Source organism: Pezoporus flaviventris, unplaced genomic scaffold, assembly GCF_033815535.1.
Source record: "Pezoporus flaviventris isolate CSIRO_AGI_PZ_B2104156 unplaced genomic scaffold, CSIRO_AGI_Pfla_v1 ptg000007l, whole genome shotgun sequence".
NCBI lineage: Eukaryota > Metazoa > Chordata > Aves > Psittaciformes > Psittacidae > Pezoporus > Pezoporus flaviventris.
The window spans coordinates 79,845,269-79,861,841 of NW_026892555.1; the positions used below are offsets into that span (position 1 = coordinate 79,845,269).

Here is a 16,573-nt window from a genome sequence, read left to right on the forward strand (position 1 = left end):
GACCTTGAACTTGACCTTGTTGAACTTCACGAGGTTTACACTGGCCCACCTCTCAAGCCTTTACAAGGTCCCTCGAATGACAACTCTTCCCTCCAGCTTGGTGTTGTCAGCAAACTTGCTGAGGGCACACTCAATCCCATTGTCCATGTCATTGACAAAGATTTTGAACAGCGCCAGTCCCAATACTGACACCTGAGGAACACCACTCATCACTGGTCTCCACTTGGGCATTGAGCTGTTAACCACAGCTCTCTGAGCGCAACCATCCAGCAAATTCCTTATTCATCAAGTGGTCCTCCCATAAAATCCATGCTTCTCCAGTTCAGGGACAAGGATGTTGTCTGGGACAGTGTCAAACCATGCTGTAGAAGGCCACCAAATTTGTTAGGTGTGAACCGACCTTAGTGAAACAATATTGGCTGTCACCAATCACCTCCTTATTGTCCATGTGTCTTAGCGCAGCTTCCAGGAGGATCTGCTCCAGGATCTTGCTGGGCACCAAGATGAAACTGACTAGTCTTCAGCACCCCGAGTCTTCCTTTTTTACTTTTTTAAAAATTGGGGTTATATTTCCCCTTTTCCAGGCAGTGGAAACTTCACTGGACTGTCACAGCTTCTCAAATATGACTTATAATGGCTTAACAACTTCATCAGCCAGTTCCCTCAGGACCCATGGATACATCTCCTCGGGTTCCATGGACTTGTGCACCTTTAAGTTCCTTAGATGGTCTCAAACCTGATATTCTACTGCGGGTGGCTCTTCATTCTCCAGTCCCTGCCTTTGCCTTCTGTGATTTGGTATCTCCTTTAATACGTCACTTGTCAGCTTGAGCTACTGGCATCTGATGAAGCTTCACTGGTTTTATGAAACAAGTCTATTGCGATGCCGAGTGTTTCCGGTTGGATGAACGGTCCTATTAACTTTATCATTTTAGAGAAAAAGCACAATCCCAAAGCAGTCTGCTTGTTTCATTTGTAAGGACAGATTTTAAGCAGAGACGCATTCAATACATCCATCATTTCTCCTTAAAAGAACAAATACTGACACTGAACTCTCTGAGTGAGGCAAGTTACACTTGGAATGCCTTGGAACATCTACCCTCAGATCTGTTGGATGTGTCCTTAACTCAGTAATCCACTCCAGTACTATTTCACTGTGAAGCACTAAATTTTCACTGTAGTCTCTGTTCTTCTTCACCCCTTCCAGTGAAGATTTGCCAGTCTAAAGAGGCAACTGAGAATTCTCACTTGTGTTTCATTTACAGTCCCTGGCACATATGAGCAAAATTACCATCAGATAATTTGGACATTGGGGATTGGGGATTATCCCCTTAAGCAGCTGGGTTGAGTATGCCCTGAGTATGCTTTACCCAAATGACTTAGCTCCTCTTCCCTTGTTACCAGACAACACTTTTAAGAAATTCACATGCACATCTGTCCAAGTCTGGGAATCCACAGCCTTCAAATATATCTGGCTTTGGCTTCCTGATGGCTTCTTCAGTCTTCACTAAAAGACTGGTGGATATTACAAAGCCTTTGCGTTCCTCAACAACTGCTAATTCTGTCCTCTGTCATCCAGAAAAAAACAGTGTCTTGTAGGTATACATCCAGTACTGTAGTTAACAAATAGTTCATTCTTTATGGGAATAAAAACTTACTATTCAGCCAGGTCAGCTCTTTGCCACCAAACAGTACCTTCTGCTGCTGTTTAATGAATCAAGATGTCAGAGACTTCAAAACACACTGACGTTTCCAAAGAAATAGCACATTTGCAAGAAGAAATTATAAACCCTCTACTCTAAAACTTGAATTTAGAGTAAATGATAAATCTAACCAGTTATAGTCATAAACTCCCTACTAAGATGTATTCCAAAAGAGTCTGACAGAGTTTCATCTCAGAGCTCACTGAGAATCAATGAACCTCCTGGACAATCTTAAAGGAAGATTTTGATGCCTCTGTTATGGAAGAACAGTGGTTCTTCTCGTGTTTGGAGAAGCCATTGTAGCTCCTGTATTCTGGACTAAAAGAAAAGGCAGAAAGGAACCAGTCCTTCCAAAAGAAAAGAAACTGAATCATATTTCTTGATCTGCGCTGAAATATGTACAAGCAATGTACCCCCTCAAAGCAAGCTTCCATATCCTTGCCAAAAACTGGTGCCTCAAATAAATAACCCTCTTCACAGCCTATGTGTTAAGTCTTGCCGAGAAAGACAAAATTTCTAAATGTTGCTATCCCTTAAGTGTCAATTTGATCCCACTGCAGTAACTTCAGTAAGTGAAGGTTTTTGAAGGTACACAGACGTGAACAGCTTGCTTTTTGCATTCAGTAGACTTACACCAAAAAAAAAACCACCAACAAAAAAAATCCAAAGTGGACACTGTTAAAGGACAAGCTGTCCTCTTTCACCTTGGCAGCTGAGTCCTAGACACAGCAGATCACAATTCATTTATTTGGGTTGCAGAGTTTCTTCACTCCCATTCCCATTCTTCTTTATTTATGCCTGTCACAGGAATCTGCTCTAGCTGAAAATTCAACCTCTACAGAACTTCAGAGCCATAGAGCTGATTTCATTCACCTGAAAGGGAAGACATTTTATGCTTCTTCACACTAAATACTAAGCCTGTGTATGAATAGTTTCAATTAAAAATCCTGCTTGTCAGTCTTTCATGGTACCAAAGGCTTTTATAAAATAAAGAGTTATGATAGAAACACTGTTCAAGGAATCAAAGTACAGAAGTTTTTAAAAGGGTTTTGTAAGTCTTCATCTTACCACTACAACAGAAACACTTCCCTGGGGTAGGTTTTACTTTTTTGCATCCCACTTGATGGTGAGCCCACTGAAATCAAGACAACATAGTCTTTTTTATTACCCTTTTCAAACCAGTATTTTTCGTAGCTGCTTCATCAGACAGGAAAGTCCAATCAAAATTCCTGCCCAGTATAGTTTCTGGCTTTCATTTCACTCGAGAAATTATTTTGTTTAATCTTTCTTTAAAATTGTTTCTCTAACAGTGACAACTCTATGCACGTCTGATCTTAGCTAATCTTTATCCCTGTAAATTGAGACAAAATATGGACTTTCATGAAACTGCATCTTTTCACCTCTGATGTTGTCAAATTCTATGTAAAATATTTATCATTGGCATATGGACTATATGAAGTAATACTAAGCAACACATGCAAAAATTCCTATGAATTTACATGTAATTATATGACACATTTTATTTTGAGATACTAAAAACTACTGCATTGCAACTAAGAACTTCAGTCTCTCAAAGTACTGAAAAATTCATGTCAGATGACCCTTTATACAATAAAAGTACTAGGATAGAAATTTCTGGAAAATGTCACTATCTCAGAACTCAAACTGGAAAAAAGTATCTGCAAAAATGAAACAAATGGGTAGGTCAGGTGAAATTATAAGGAAGAAAAATAAATTTTAATGTGGATGAAGAATTTATTTGTAAATTCAATTTTTAATGACTACAGATTAAGACGTTGTTATACAACAGGGCTTCCTTTAGGGGACAACTATTAGAGTATAAATTTTAGATTTAGAAGATTTTTATTTTCTGGATATACCTAAAATAAATTCAAGTTTTTCTGAACAAGTCTGAAAATGTGCAATTCTTCGTAATTACCCCACTTTATTTGAGAAATAATGGGCTTTGAAACTATATACCTCAAATATTAATCAAATGGCTTTTCTCATAGGAGGTTTAAGCTTCTTTTGAACATCCCTGAATTGTTTCTCTGAAACTGAGAAAAGTTCTTTTACTCAGAATTACTGTCTTCTAGTATTTTTTTGCCAAGATAACTCAAAGATAAACTGTGTAACACATATATAGGTCTGGTTTCCGATACCATTTTTATGGCTTTAACCTTTACTAGAAACTACAGTTGCAATTATTATTTGAGGTTCTGCATATATAAAATTCACTTACATTGTTTTGATTTCTATCCTCAGGATCCTGTATATTACATAAAGGAAAGACTGACCATGCTCCTTTCTTATAATAATAATAAATACTCACCTGAAGAAACCAGTGAATGCCCCTAATCAGCCAGTCTGTACAGTGCCACCATTTCACAAGCATGGCTGACTTAAGCAAGGAACTCTTCAGCTATTACGAGATTACCTACCCCATTCATTCACTGAACCTCATTTCCATCATGTTATTCGAGATAACCATCTCAAGCCAACTTAAAGAGGGAATAAATTAATGCATAAATTACACTGTAAATTGTAGACACTGGTTTCAAGAGAAATGTGATATTCAACAGTTTCTAAACTCCCTTGCCCAAATTGAAAATTTTTTGCTTTAAGCAGAAAAAAAAAGGTGAAAGCATAGTCTTGACTACTCCTTAAGTTTCTTTATTTGCCATTTTACCTATCTTTACTTAGCACTTTCCATTTGCAGACACTTATTTTCTCTCAAAGTAGTTCTGTGTTTATTAACATCCCTCTCTCTTTTTCTACTGCAGATGAGTTAGCCTATAAAAATGTTAACCATTTTCTCTCTAAGGAGTCTTTCTTCACTTATCATAAGTGGAAGAAAATTACTAAGTAACAACACTCACACTTTATGACTTGGGATCATAAATATTCGAAAATAATGCAAGGAAAAAAAAGCAATCAGCAGGTTTTTAAAGGAGCTTAAGTTACTTGAATTTCAGGGTGCCCTGCAGAATTATTTATTTCCTGAGACTTGTGGGAGCAATACACTTCCAAATGCAATAACTTAGTGTTTTGGTACAGTGACACATCTCATTTTATAGGCAAGGTCAATTTTCATAAGCTACCAATCTAGCCTAGATACAGTGGAACACCTGGGAGGCATGACTTTACAATTGCTAAGTGTATGAAATAAATATAAGGTTTATTTGCAACACTTTGGAAATGATTGTATCATTCAAACGATGGTGCTAAAATTACAGATAAAGCAACAAATAAAAACTGGAAACAAAAAGGAAGTTTACACCTTCATAAGCTTGCACTCTTCAATTTTTACTCAATACTTAAATCTCATAAATTTTAACATGCATTTCCTTTCTCAATCCCCACAACATTCTTAGTCCTTTCAAGAAATACAGTTGCTGGGCTGCATCAAAAGGATCATGGCCCATTAAGTCGAGGGAGGTGATTCTCCCCCTCTGCTCTGCTCTGGTGAGACCCCACCTGGAGTACTGTGTTCAACTCTGGGGCAATCTACACAAGAGAGATGTGGGCCTGCTCAACAAAGTCCACAGGAGGGCCACATAGATGATCAGAGGGCTGGAGAACCTTCCTGTGAAAACAGGTTGAGAGAGCTGGGCTTGTTCAGCCTGAAGACTAGATGGCTCAGGGAAGACCTTATAGCAGCCTTCCAGTACCTATAGGGGACCTACAAGAAATCTGGAGAGGGACTTCACAAGGGCATGTAGAGATAGGACAAGAGGAATGGTTTTAAACTGAAAGAAGATGGATTTAGATTAGATATTAGGAAGAAATTCTAGAAGAAATAACCATTTCTAGAAGAAATTACTTTGAGGGTGGTGAGGCACTGGAACAGGTTGCCCAGAGAAGTTCTGGATGCCCCATCCCTGGAAGTGTTGAAAGCCAGGTTGACTGGGGCTTGTGAGCAACACAGTCTAGTGGAAGATGTCTCTTGCCCATGGCAGGGGGGCTGGAACTAGATGATATTTAAGGTCCTTTCCAACCCTAACTGTTCTGTGATTTTATAATATAGTAATATAAACTTAACATAACATATCCCATGCACCAGTATGTGCTGGGGCCCAAATGGATGGAAAACAGTTTTATAGAAGAACCTTGGGGTCCTTGTAGACAGCAAGCATGAATCAGCAATTTGCACTTGCAGCAAATAAGGTCAACAGCACCCGGGGCTCCATTAGGAAGAGCTTCACCGGGAGATCAAGAGAGATGCTCCTTCCTCTCTGCTCTGCCCTGGTTAGACACATCCAGAGTTCTGTGTCCAACTCTGAGTCCAGCAAAAGGCCACTGAGTTGATTAAGGGACTGGAGCATTTTTTGTAGCCTTCATTGATTTAATTCAAATATTTCAGAGTAAATTTAACTAACAATATTAATTTAGTGATTGTAGTACAACAAGCAAAATATATATATATATTGTCTGGAAATTTGCTTCTTATGCATTAGAATAAAACACAGAAATGGTAGTTCTCTAGAAAGATTAGGTAAACCTGACAATTATACAGAAATCTGAATGAGAAACCTACCTTGCCTACATACTGATAATCAGATCCTGTGTATTCCTCTAAAAGAAAAAATTGGTTCCACATCCAGCCTCGCTTCTGGCGGTGAATTGTTTTTCCATCATTCCCTGATACACGTCCTCCAAAGCTTTTAGGTCTGAGATCAGGAGTCCTTCTGAACAGCATTTCTGTATGGCAGGGATGCGGCAGCCACATCCAGAGCAGCAGAAGTAGTAGGACTTGCTGTATTGTCATAGTTCTCCACTGCTGAAGTTCTTCAAGCTGGTCAGCAATGAAGTCTACAGTTTTGTTTTCTGGACTTCCCTTTTGATGTCTCTAGTTGCTGATGCAGCCAAGCAGTTTCCAGCAACTCATTTCTGAACTGTATAAGGTAATCAACTCCTGAATGTAAACAGAGAAGAGACAATGTAAGCTGAAATGCATTCACTCCCCAGTGTCCAACATCCCTGCTGCTGTATCCTGCAGATACAAAACATTATGACATAGAAAGCAACCTGGTTAGGAATATAAAAGTTATCCAGGTAGGGAGAACACTGTGAATATGTTAGGTAGTTGCTTCCAAAACATTTCCTAAGAAAAAGTAAGAGTGCCAAGAGATGACCAACTATAACAAACTTTCAATTTAGAAACTTCTAGGCGTGTTCTGTATATAGACTGTGGATTTAATATTGCTGAAACTTGCACATTAAATACCACTCCCTTTGCTTCAGATGTTTTCCACCTGACTTGATTTACATTAATTCCAGTGTTTTATTAATCTTACTACCAAGAGAACTGAAAAGCCAACACAAAGTGGTTTTAGAAATTGGGAAATGGTAAAACACCAGCTCTTCAGGGTATTTTAAATGGTGAAAGAGAACATCATATGCATCAGAAGAAACACAGCATGACCAGAAGCAAATTTTTAGAGTTCTTGAGATGATCTTGCAATATGGAGTGATGCAAACTTAGCCTTAAAATGTAGGAAGTGCTTAAAAAATGAAGGCCTTTTTTTGCAAGTATCCTGAATAATTAATTTTGGATAACACTGAAATTAATCTCATTCTGGGAAATGCTACTGCAGAGGAAAGGCAAGCCTCTCCTAACTCATCTTTATTTTGTCTCCACCTTTCTTTTTTTTTTTTTTTGCTTTGTCTTCGTTTTTTTTTTTCCTTCTGATAGAATCATGGGATGTTATTTCAGCAAGACAAATTTTGCCAAGCTCTCTTCACTTCTGTCCCAGATTGTTTGGTAATGTTTTGGTTCTGTATGGCAGGGATGTAAATAATAAAAACCTATGATTTGTCATGTTAATGGGGTGTAGTTTCTGCAAGTTTTAATCAGAGTTGTTTGGATTTTTTTTTCTTTTTGCCATGTCCACAGAAAACAAAATAAATGGATGGTGGTTGCAGTTCCTGGTATATTCTTCCACATGTGGCACAAAACTCAAGTAGTAAAAAGCTTGGGTTGTTTTTTTCTCTCCTTTTCTGATTTTGATAGATAAGTAACATTGTACACAGCAATCCCATGTGTCCCCTGGTTTCAATAACATCATGTATAGCTCACTATCACCTTAAATATTTTTGATTTTTCAGAGTAGAGCGATGTAAAACTTAGGGGTTTTTGAAAAGGAGATATATTTTCTTTGTGGTCTTTTTTTTTTCCCTACTTTCTTATTGCTATCATATATATATTCCATTATTCACATATTATTATTTGATGTAGAAGTGTTGTTAAATTCCTCTTGGGAAATAATGTTTCAATATTAGGAGTTGTTATTGAATTTCCTTCATGTTAAATTAGGTCAGTGGAATGAAAAATTGGATGAAATTTGTTAAAGTTACAAAAGCAGCTAATGCACATGCACTTGGCAAGCATACCACTAAGGTCTTTTCCCTCCGTTGAGAATCCTGGTGAAATTCAGCTTCCTGCTTTAAATGCAATGATTTTGATAGTAATCTACGCTAAAGCAATAAAACATTTACCTCTAAAAATAAGATAGCAAGCAAGGAAAAAACAGACCCAAGTAATAACAATCAAATAAATAAAAGCACTGGAATAATGGAAATGTTTGAAGAGGCTTAGATGAAGGAAACCTTTTAATATTTAACTACAGAAAACAGGCAGAAGTCCAGGTTCTGTAAGACATTTAATATTTGGTTCTGTACTACCCTGCCAAAGCTGGAACAGCCAATGGAGGAAGATAAATTTATTCTTATTTTAATTTCCTGGAAAACTAATTAGAAAAAATGTCTAAATTTTGGTGAAAATCTTATCTTAGAAGAGGGTCTGAGAACTCAGCAGAATTCTAATACTTTTGCTGGCTTCAAGTAAGATTTTTTTTTTAAGAACTGAAATAATTTTAAATAGGTAAAATAGTTTTAAATTAAACTGTTTCACCAGTTGTTCTCTTCAAGTTTCTCTTGCCACTTCTTCCAAAAGAGTACTTCTCAATTTTTTCCCACAATAGAAAAGAAAAAAAGAAAATCAATATTTTTTTTTAATTAAAGCTTTCTAAAAACTATTAAATATGTGCTATGTTCCATATTTCTGTCCTTCTAAATAATATTAAACTTCCTACAGAGGAATACTGTGCCCAACTTGGCTCTAGTTTACATAGAGTTTTGTTTTGGAATTTTTACTGAATTTTCTTGGCTCAATCTCTAGTATGGAGGAAATGGATCAATCATCACTGAAGCTATTTATCATTACAACATTATCTTTCAGCTAACAATTTTAGAACAATTAGGCCATTCTCCCTTTCCACATCTTAATCACTTGTGTATCTCTTAGAACTTAGAAGAAAACGTTTTATTGCATCCGCAACTGTATTCATGTGATTTCAAATGTCATTTTTGCAAAACTTGGAAAATACATTTTACTTACTCAGTCATGCAACCCCTATAGTAATTTGAAATCATATTCATACCATTTGAAACTCATGAGATTTAACTGACATCTAAGATGGGCCATGAGCACCTCTAACTGATGTACTTCTCCTCAGACTTCCATTTACTGGTTGCTCCATGAGGAGGTCTTTCTTTCATAAACTATTTCCTCTTTTTGTCTGTCTTTCTACATTAATGTATAGCTTCTTTTGGAGGTCAGCAAACTAAATCTAAAGTAAATAAACAAAGTAAGAAAAAAGTCAAATGCTTGTATACATATAATTTTTTACTTCAGAAATTTTATTAAGCTCCTCTCTTGCAAAGAACAGATTTGAACAGTAAAAAAATTTTACTTGGGATAGCTACCACTTATGAATTTTGTTCTGTATTTAACCTTGGTCAAACTTGAACTGAATTTTAATTGTATAACATTTGAAAAAGCTTGTTTAAAGAAAGATATTTATGCAATGCCATTTCTGTTTTCTCCATTTCTGTTTCAGTTGGGAGCTATTATCCATTTACATCTCTAATCTTGTCTTTCAGTCCTTTTTGCTATGTTTGCACAAAAGAAAGATATTTTTGGAACTGAAGATGCTTCATGACAAATTAGGTTAAACTAATTCAGAATTTTATGAGGAGAACAGTCTTAAATTTTATTATAATGGAAAACACAAGCATACTTTGTTCTTTTTGCCCTATTTCTCCAAAACTTTGGTGCCTTTCCAATCCCAGCATAAAGCTGCTACCACAGGCTGCAGAGCCTCTTTCATAGTGTCTACAGCCATTAGCCATAAGACACAATTCCTACCATTTTGGTTGCCTCCTTGTAGGAGTTAACTTGGTAAGGTGCCTCTATATTTCATCAGAACTCTGACTCCTGGTTTATGATGTAGTAAATGAAATTAAGCAATCTGGCTAGGTTTTGAAATAATAAGAACTATTTAACAATAAAAATAGAAGTAGGAAGGCAACTAAGTGCAGAAAAGCTGAGTTTTCAACAAGCCTGAGAAGAATCTCCAGCTCAGCTAATTTAGCTCTTTTGACCTATTTGTCATCTCTTTATCAAGACCAGGTATAAAGTTATAATGCTTTAGAGCACGGTATGATGAACAAGTTCTTTAAACAGACACCTCTGCAAAAGACCGTTAGTGAAAACACTAAAAAATATTTCCCTCTGTAAGTGTAACTTAAAGATGTAAATTATCTGTTAAGAGAAAAAGACAATACTACTTTTTATGAAGATTTTTGTGTCTACCAGAAGCAAACTAATGAGATCTTCCAAATTATAAATTCTTAATGGATATTCTGATCTCATCATTCCTTGTATTATAGGTCTATGTCCCTTGCTTTAAACATTATATCCCAATGAAGTTGTCTAAAGCTGTTCACAATTTAATTACCTAGTTCTGAACTAAGGAGATAATTGGTAAATTGTAAGCCACTTATTTCATAGCCTCCAGTGGAACACTTGCACACTGCAGTGACCATGCTTTAAGTTATTAAATTATAACATGAATTTGCAAAGTAGTCATCTATACCTTTGAACTTTAGAACTTGGTCCTTTTTATGAAGTCCTGCAACCTTGGATCCACTTAGGAATCTGAATTACATATGTACAGTTTGATGCTAAACTGAAAAAAAAAAAAACAAAAACCAGCAAGCAACTAAGTTCAAGAATTATGTATTTTAGTTAGTAATACTAAAACATATTTCACAATCATCAAAGCTACTTCACTCAAATGAGAGTTTTTCATACTATTTTCGTAGTTCACAGGGAAAAAGACTGAAAAACAAGCAGAGTAAAAAAGGAACAAAGGAAAAGGAAATACTGCCAATTATAACTTTTCCTACAAAAGTAATATTTTCAGCAACAGTGAGATTACATAGAAGCATACTTTATGCCTTATTTTTAAGCATATTTATATAGTATACATCCTAATTGTTTTTACAAAAACAAATTAATATGCACTATAGTGATTCTGAAGTGGAAAAAGATTTAGTCTACCTTCCACTGGTAGTTCATAAATGTGATATCCAAAGAAATGCATAATATAACCCCAATCAGACACTAAACTGAGGACAAAGAAAAGGTTAAGACCTCACTCCTCCCAGCTCCCCTGCAGTGGAGAACACTGTCCTCCTTCCCATAAAGGTTTCCAGATGCCTCATCACAACCCTTCCCTGTCCTTCTTAAGGAAGACTGATCTCCTCAGTCTTAAGACATAGCAGGGCATTGAAAGGGTGAGCAAAACAACAGAGAAAAGGCAACAACTACAAAACCACCAGAATTAAAATTCAAAGTATTCCCAAAAAATAAGTGAAATGTACAGGTTATTCTTTAAAAAAAAAAGAGAAGTCAAAAGATCATAATAGGTTGCTCAACATAGGAATAAACTACCTAGGCACAGCTCTGGAGAAAATTTAGGAATAAGAGTATAATAGTTCTGAACATTCTCAATATGTTGGACTTCTTTGTCACTCATCTTTAAAAAAAAAGGGGGGGGGGAGAAGAGATATGCGAGCAGGAATATTATTCTTAAGAACTATGAAGTAATCCTCCCTCTCCACTCATTTCAAATCCTCTGTCCAGGTTTGAACATCACAGTACCAACATGTATATAATCAGAAACTAGACTAACATCAAAATGTTTAGGAAAAAAACCTGCAATTTTTTAGGAAAGAACAACTACATCTACTTACTTACTCTACACGAAGAAAAAAGAAGAAGGTGGTAAGACTACTTTTCAGAAACCCTGATGAAAATAAGAAATTATTTTCAATGCACACCATAGATAGTTAAAGCAACTGACTTTAATCGCAACAATGATGATTTAGGTCATGCATTAAGAAAAACTTCATATATATTTGCTGTGGTAGTCAGCAGCCAAAGGGAGATGTGACTAAAGGTTTGCAAGAGCTGTCTGAAGAAACTGCAGTCTGGCTGCTCTCATTAGGTTTTCCTACGTCTGGTATCACTGTTACCAGTGGCCATTCTATTCTCCTATATATGAATATCTATTATTCATTACAGATCAGCCCGACCCCATCCTTTTCCATTTATCTGATTTAATCTGATTACTATTGTGGGTTGAAAGCAACTTAAATCCTCTTGCTTGCCAGTCAGCATAGCATGCTTTTCCACAACAGATAATACAGTCCTAGCCACACAGTTCCCTCCCCCATTTTATAAGGTCTGTCCTACTCTGAGTCTCCCTCTATAAGCTTTTGGAGTTTCATTTCTTCCATCTACTGTCTGCTACATTCTCCCAGATAGTGAATTTAGCTCTTTCCTACTCTACCTTGAATTCACCCCATGTACCCCATCCTAAATGATTAACCCCTTTGTGCTTAGCCATGTCCACGCAGCCTTCTAAAACATCCATATTCTGTTATTAGTTTTTTTCATAAAGTAGCTTTCTACTTCATTTATTGAAAAAACAACAGAAATCCCACAATAGCTTTTAGTATTTGATTATACTTTTCTTTCTTTGTTTAACAAAAAAAACAAAACCAACCAACAACAAAAACTGCCTCCCAAAACACCTCTCACAATTAAACAATCAAACAAACAACTGTTCTGATATTTAGCATGCTAGGGGAAGGGGAGAAGAAAGTGATGGTAGAGAGGAGGGCAGTTACCAGTTCTGATGGGCAGCAGCAAAAAAAAACAAGTTTCAGAATGTTGTTTTCTTCTCTGAAGAAGTATGAAATAGAAGGGGAAGAGTGATTTATCAGAGAAAGTAATCTGCATCACTGTAACATTTTAATTTAGACACAAAAGCATATGCTAAAGAGATTTTGTTAACACAACATTTTGTTTTTCTCATTCGTTACCTTCCATCTTTGACAGACCATGGTATTCCTGGAAAAGATCAGCAAATTCTGTCTCAATATTGCCAAGAGCCCAAACAGAGAGATCATTGAATTTCTAGACCTGGGGACTTAATATTCTTCCTCCCTGTACTACAGGGTTTTCCCAAACAGGGTGAATTGTAATGAATAATGCTGAACAGTTAAGAAAAAGACATTCTTTTCCTTCAGGACAGGTGGAATTTTAAATCTGCTAGTCTTTGCGATCCAATGATTTCACCTGCCAGCAAAATCTAAGCCTTATTAGAGAAACAGAATAAGCACAGAAGTGAGCCAAATATCTAAAAGCTCACCATAATCTCATCAGGAGTTTTTATCTTCAGCTGAGGCTGAAACCTCACAGCTTCAGAGAGCAGAGGCAGTTCACTAAGGCATAAAGAACTGGGGCATTGAGAGACCATGCCTGCTTAGAAAACTGTGTAATTTAATAAAGTGTTCATTGATGTCTACACAGTGGCTCCTTAAACTTGTGTTAGTGCCTGTGCCTGCAGCATGGATAGTCACATTCCTGCTAAGTAGATGACAGTAGAAGGATTACATCCTTTCTTATCAGACAGGAAGAAATGGAAACAACCATTTCTCATGGAAACTCACAGTTGAAATGTAAGAGAGATATATATTAAGAAAGTCTGTTAAAGCATGCGATTGTATCTCTTACATTTATTAGAATAAAAGCATAAGTATTGAAAAAATGCTGTTTAATAGTCACCATAAATACTATATTTGACATAAAAAAAAACCCTCAGATTACAAGAAGGTATATTTGCAATGCATTTGAAATTTTTAACTATAAGTATTTCTTAAAATGCTTGGAGTTTCACCTTGTGTTCAATGCCTTTATAATTATTTTAGCATATTAAAAAGTGCTGCTATGGCTCTTTTTATTGTACTCATTTACAGCAAAGTAGAAGTCCCTTTATGAGGTGACTGCAGTTTGTTGGGCCAGGATGATAACGAAATTATGAAAAAAAGACAAAATAAAAACAACAACAACAACAAAATCATAATTTCTTCACCATTAGTGAGTCAAAATTATAGAGCCCCCTTTATAAATTTTCTTATGAGTTGTTTTAAATGTTAAACCAGGATCAGAAACCTCTTAAGAATATACTACATATACATACAGTGTATAGTAATCTGTAACCTGTTTTACCTAACATTATGCCATCTACAGTGCACTGTAAAAAAAGATGAAATATATCACATATTAAAATCAGGCAATATAAAATTTGATATTGTCTGTACAACATGAAACAATCAGTTGTAGGAGATATGCTGATATGCTCCTACATCATATGTAGGAGACATGATGATAGGAGCTAATTAGATCACAACCTACTTTTTCCCAAATGGTACTTGCTTTAAAACAGTATACAGCAGGCTAAAGCTGACATCTTTTCGAAATCAGTTTTACACCATGTTTAAGTATAAATGCCTGCAATTCATATCATTAAAAAATAACTATAATTTTGCCTATCTTAGTAATGAAAAGGCTGGGTCTTGACTAGTTTGGAAAGAGAAACCTGCTTTGAAGTAGCACATCACCCTTACAAGGCATGGCATATGGGCATGATAAACTGGTGATGGACATGGGTCAGGTCAAAACTTTGGAAGTAAGGAAATGTTCTCTTAAGAATGCTTCTGTGTACTGTAAAACTCAACCAGCACTGTAATTATACTGACACTCAGAGAGCTCTTCACACACTTAGTAAGCATCCTTTATACATACAGTGGCACTGCTGTTTAACAACATAGAGGTAGACACATTGATCAGATAAATGAAATTATGCATGAAGTTACTATGGACTCCACACTTGAATCAAGACTGTTCTGAATGCCTCCCACAATAGCTTTATAGTCCTATGCCTTATATAAACTCTGTTACTGCCTCAGTCTTCAAGGTAAGAGAGGCCAATGCAATAGATTCAACTGGATTACCAGTCTTAGCTGGAAAAGTCAGATAAACTTGTGGATTTCATAAATCTGATGATATTTATGAATATGTTTGTATACTGCAACTTTTCTGGACTTGTCTTTTAAGGTTGCTGTTCATACAGAGATGTATATGTTGGTTTCCTAGTTTTCTATATGCTGTATTTTACTGGTCAGGTTTTTTGATGTTGACCACAGCATCTGAGAAAGTACTAATAATACAGAACTATTACAGAGATAGTCTGTAGACAGTTACTGAATTTTTGATGAAGGCCAGTAAGGAAGTGCCTGCTTTTCCTGTCCAGATGTCATCTATGTAGAACACTGCTTGACAAAAAAAATACTAAAAAATTATTATTTCAGTAAAAAAATAATTACTGAAGAACACTTGCACTCCCCATCTCAATAATGTTAAGAGGAACTCTTCCCAACAAGAACACTCCTCTGGAGAAATAGGTCACCAAATTTTACAGTGCTTTTTCTCATAATGTAATACATTTCACACACTGAGCTGTATGCTTTTCTGATAAATACATGGGTGGAAATCAGCCTTGAACTGGAATGAACTTGCACAGATAATTGGTGAAAGGCTACATCCAGCTGCCAGAGGAGACATTTTTTCATTTTTTTCTCAAAACAGGCATTCCATCTCTTATCTTTCACTCCTGATTTTCAAGGAGAACCAATAAAATATCTTTCAAAGATAAACCTGAATCAGAACTTCAAAACTCAGCTGGAAGCCAAAAACAATGGACTCAAATGAGTTTCTGGTTTTATTGCACTTTATAGTGTATCTCTCTCTCCTTCCAACCTCTGCATGTCTGCAGGTTATAAACTACCTAACCCTTCCTTTCCTTTGAGAAGTAAGTATCTTTCTTCTTTTATTTATTTATTTATTTTTTTACTTTCAGCACCCTTTTCATACCACTCTATTTCACTGGTGAAAACTATTAATACGTATATATGTTTTTCTTTACAGAGTTCATGCAATTGACAGGTTCTAATTAAAATTAGATAAATTGTCCTCAAATTCTGTTTAGTCTGTAAGTCCATCTTTTCTATTTCAGATAGAAAAAATAAAAACAACAAAAAAGGGACTCTATACCTAAAAGGATTTATTTTTTTTCCAAATACAAACAAACAGGCTAGTAAAATATTTTGATTTATTAAAAAAGATGTATTTCATCTGTTAAGTCCTTGGATCATTACTATTACAGCAATGCTGGCAGTCATTGTAGCATTCATTACTGCTTCACCCAAGATGCAGAGAAGTAATATACCCTTACCTGTTACTCTAAGAATACAAAAATAAAATATTATTCTATTATTCTAGTCTGCTATTCTAGACTGTATGAATTCAAATCTCAAGCAAAGACAAAGTGGTCATCTGAGATTGCAGAGCAAGTATGTGGCAGGCAAGGAGGCAAACTGCATCTTTTGAAATGCCTGAGTGGTCTTTTATTCTTCCTCTTCTGAGAGGCTCCCATTCTGTTTCCTGTACTTATTTACCCTGTTTCAATCTTCTTTGATGAGGTCATCAAGTCTGTGAATAGTAATGGACTTACTATATTAGCCAAGTGAAATCATTCAGCTGCTCAGTGAGTGGGGGGATGTGGTAAACAAGAAAAATAGTAAGCTGCTCCTACCTCTAGGATAAAGTATGCTCT

At 36.0% G+C, this 16,573-nt stretch overlaps 1 protein-coding gene across 3 annotated transcripts in view; it reads right to left on the minus strand.

The window, feature by feature from the left end:
- The window catches only part of CDH10 (cadherin 10), a 94,541-nt gene that overhangs the window by 48,467 nt on the left and 29,501 nt on the right, over positions 1–16,573 (minus strand). For 2 of the 3 annotated variants that reach the window (XM_061449269.1, XM_061449268.1), the window contains exon 2: positions 6,241–6,618. In XM_061449269.1, the coding sequence (XP_061305253.1) occupies positions 6,241–6,471 (231 nt within the window). In that variant the 5' untranslated portion in view covers positions 6,472–6,618. Of the gene's footprint in view, positions 1–6,240; positions 6,619–10,642; positions 10,736–16,573 lie in introns of those variants that run through there. The other variant, XM_061449270.1, reaches the window with a different exon arrangement.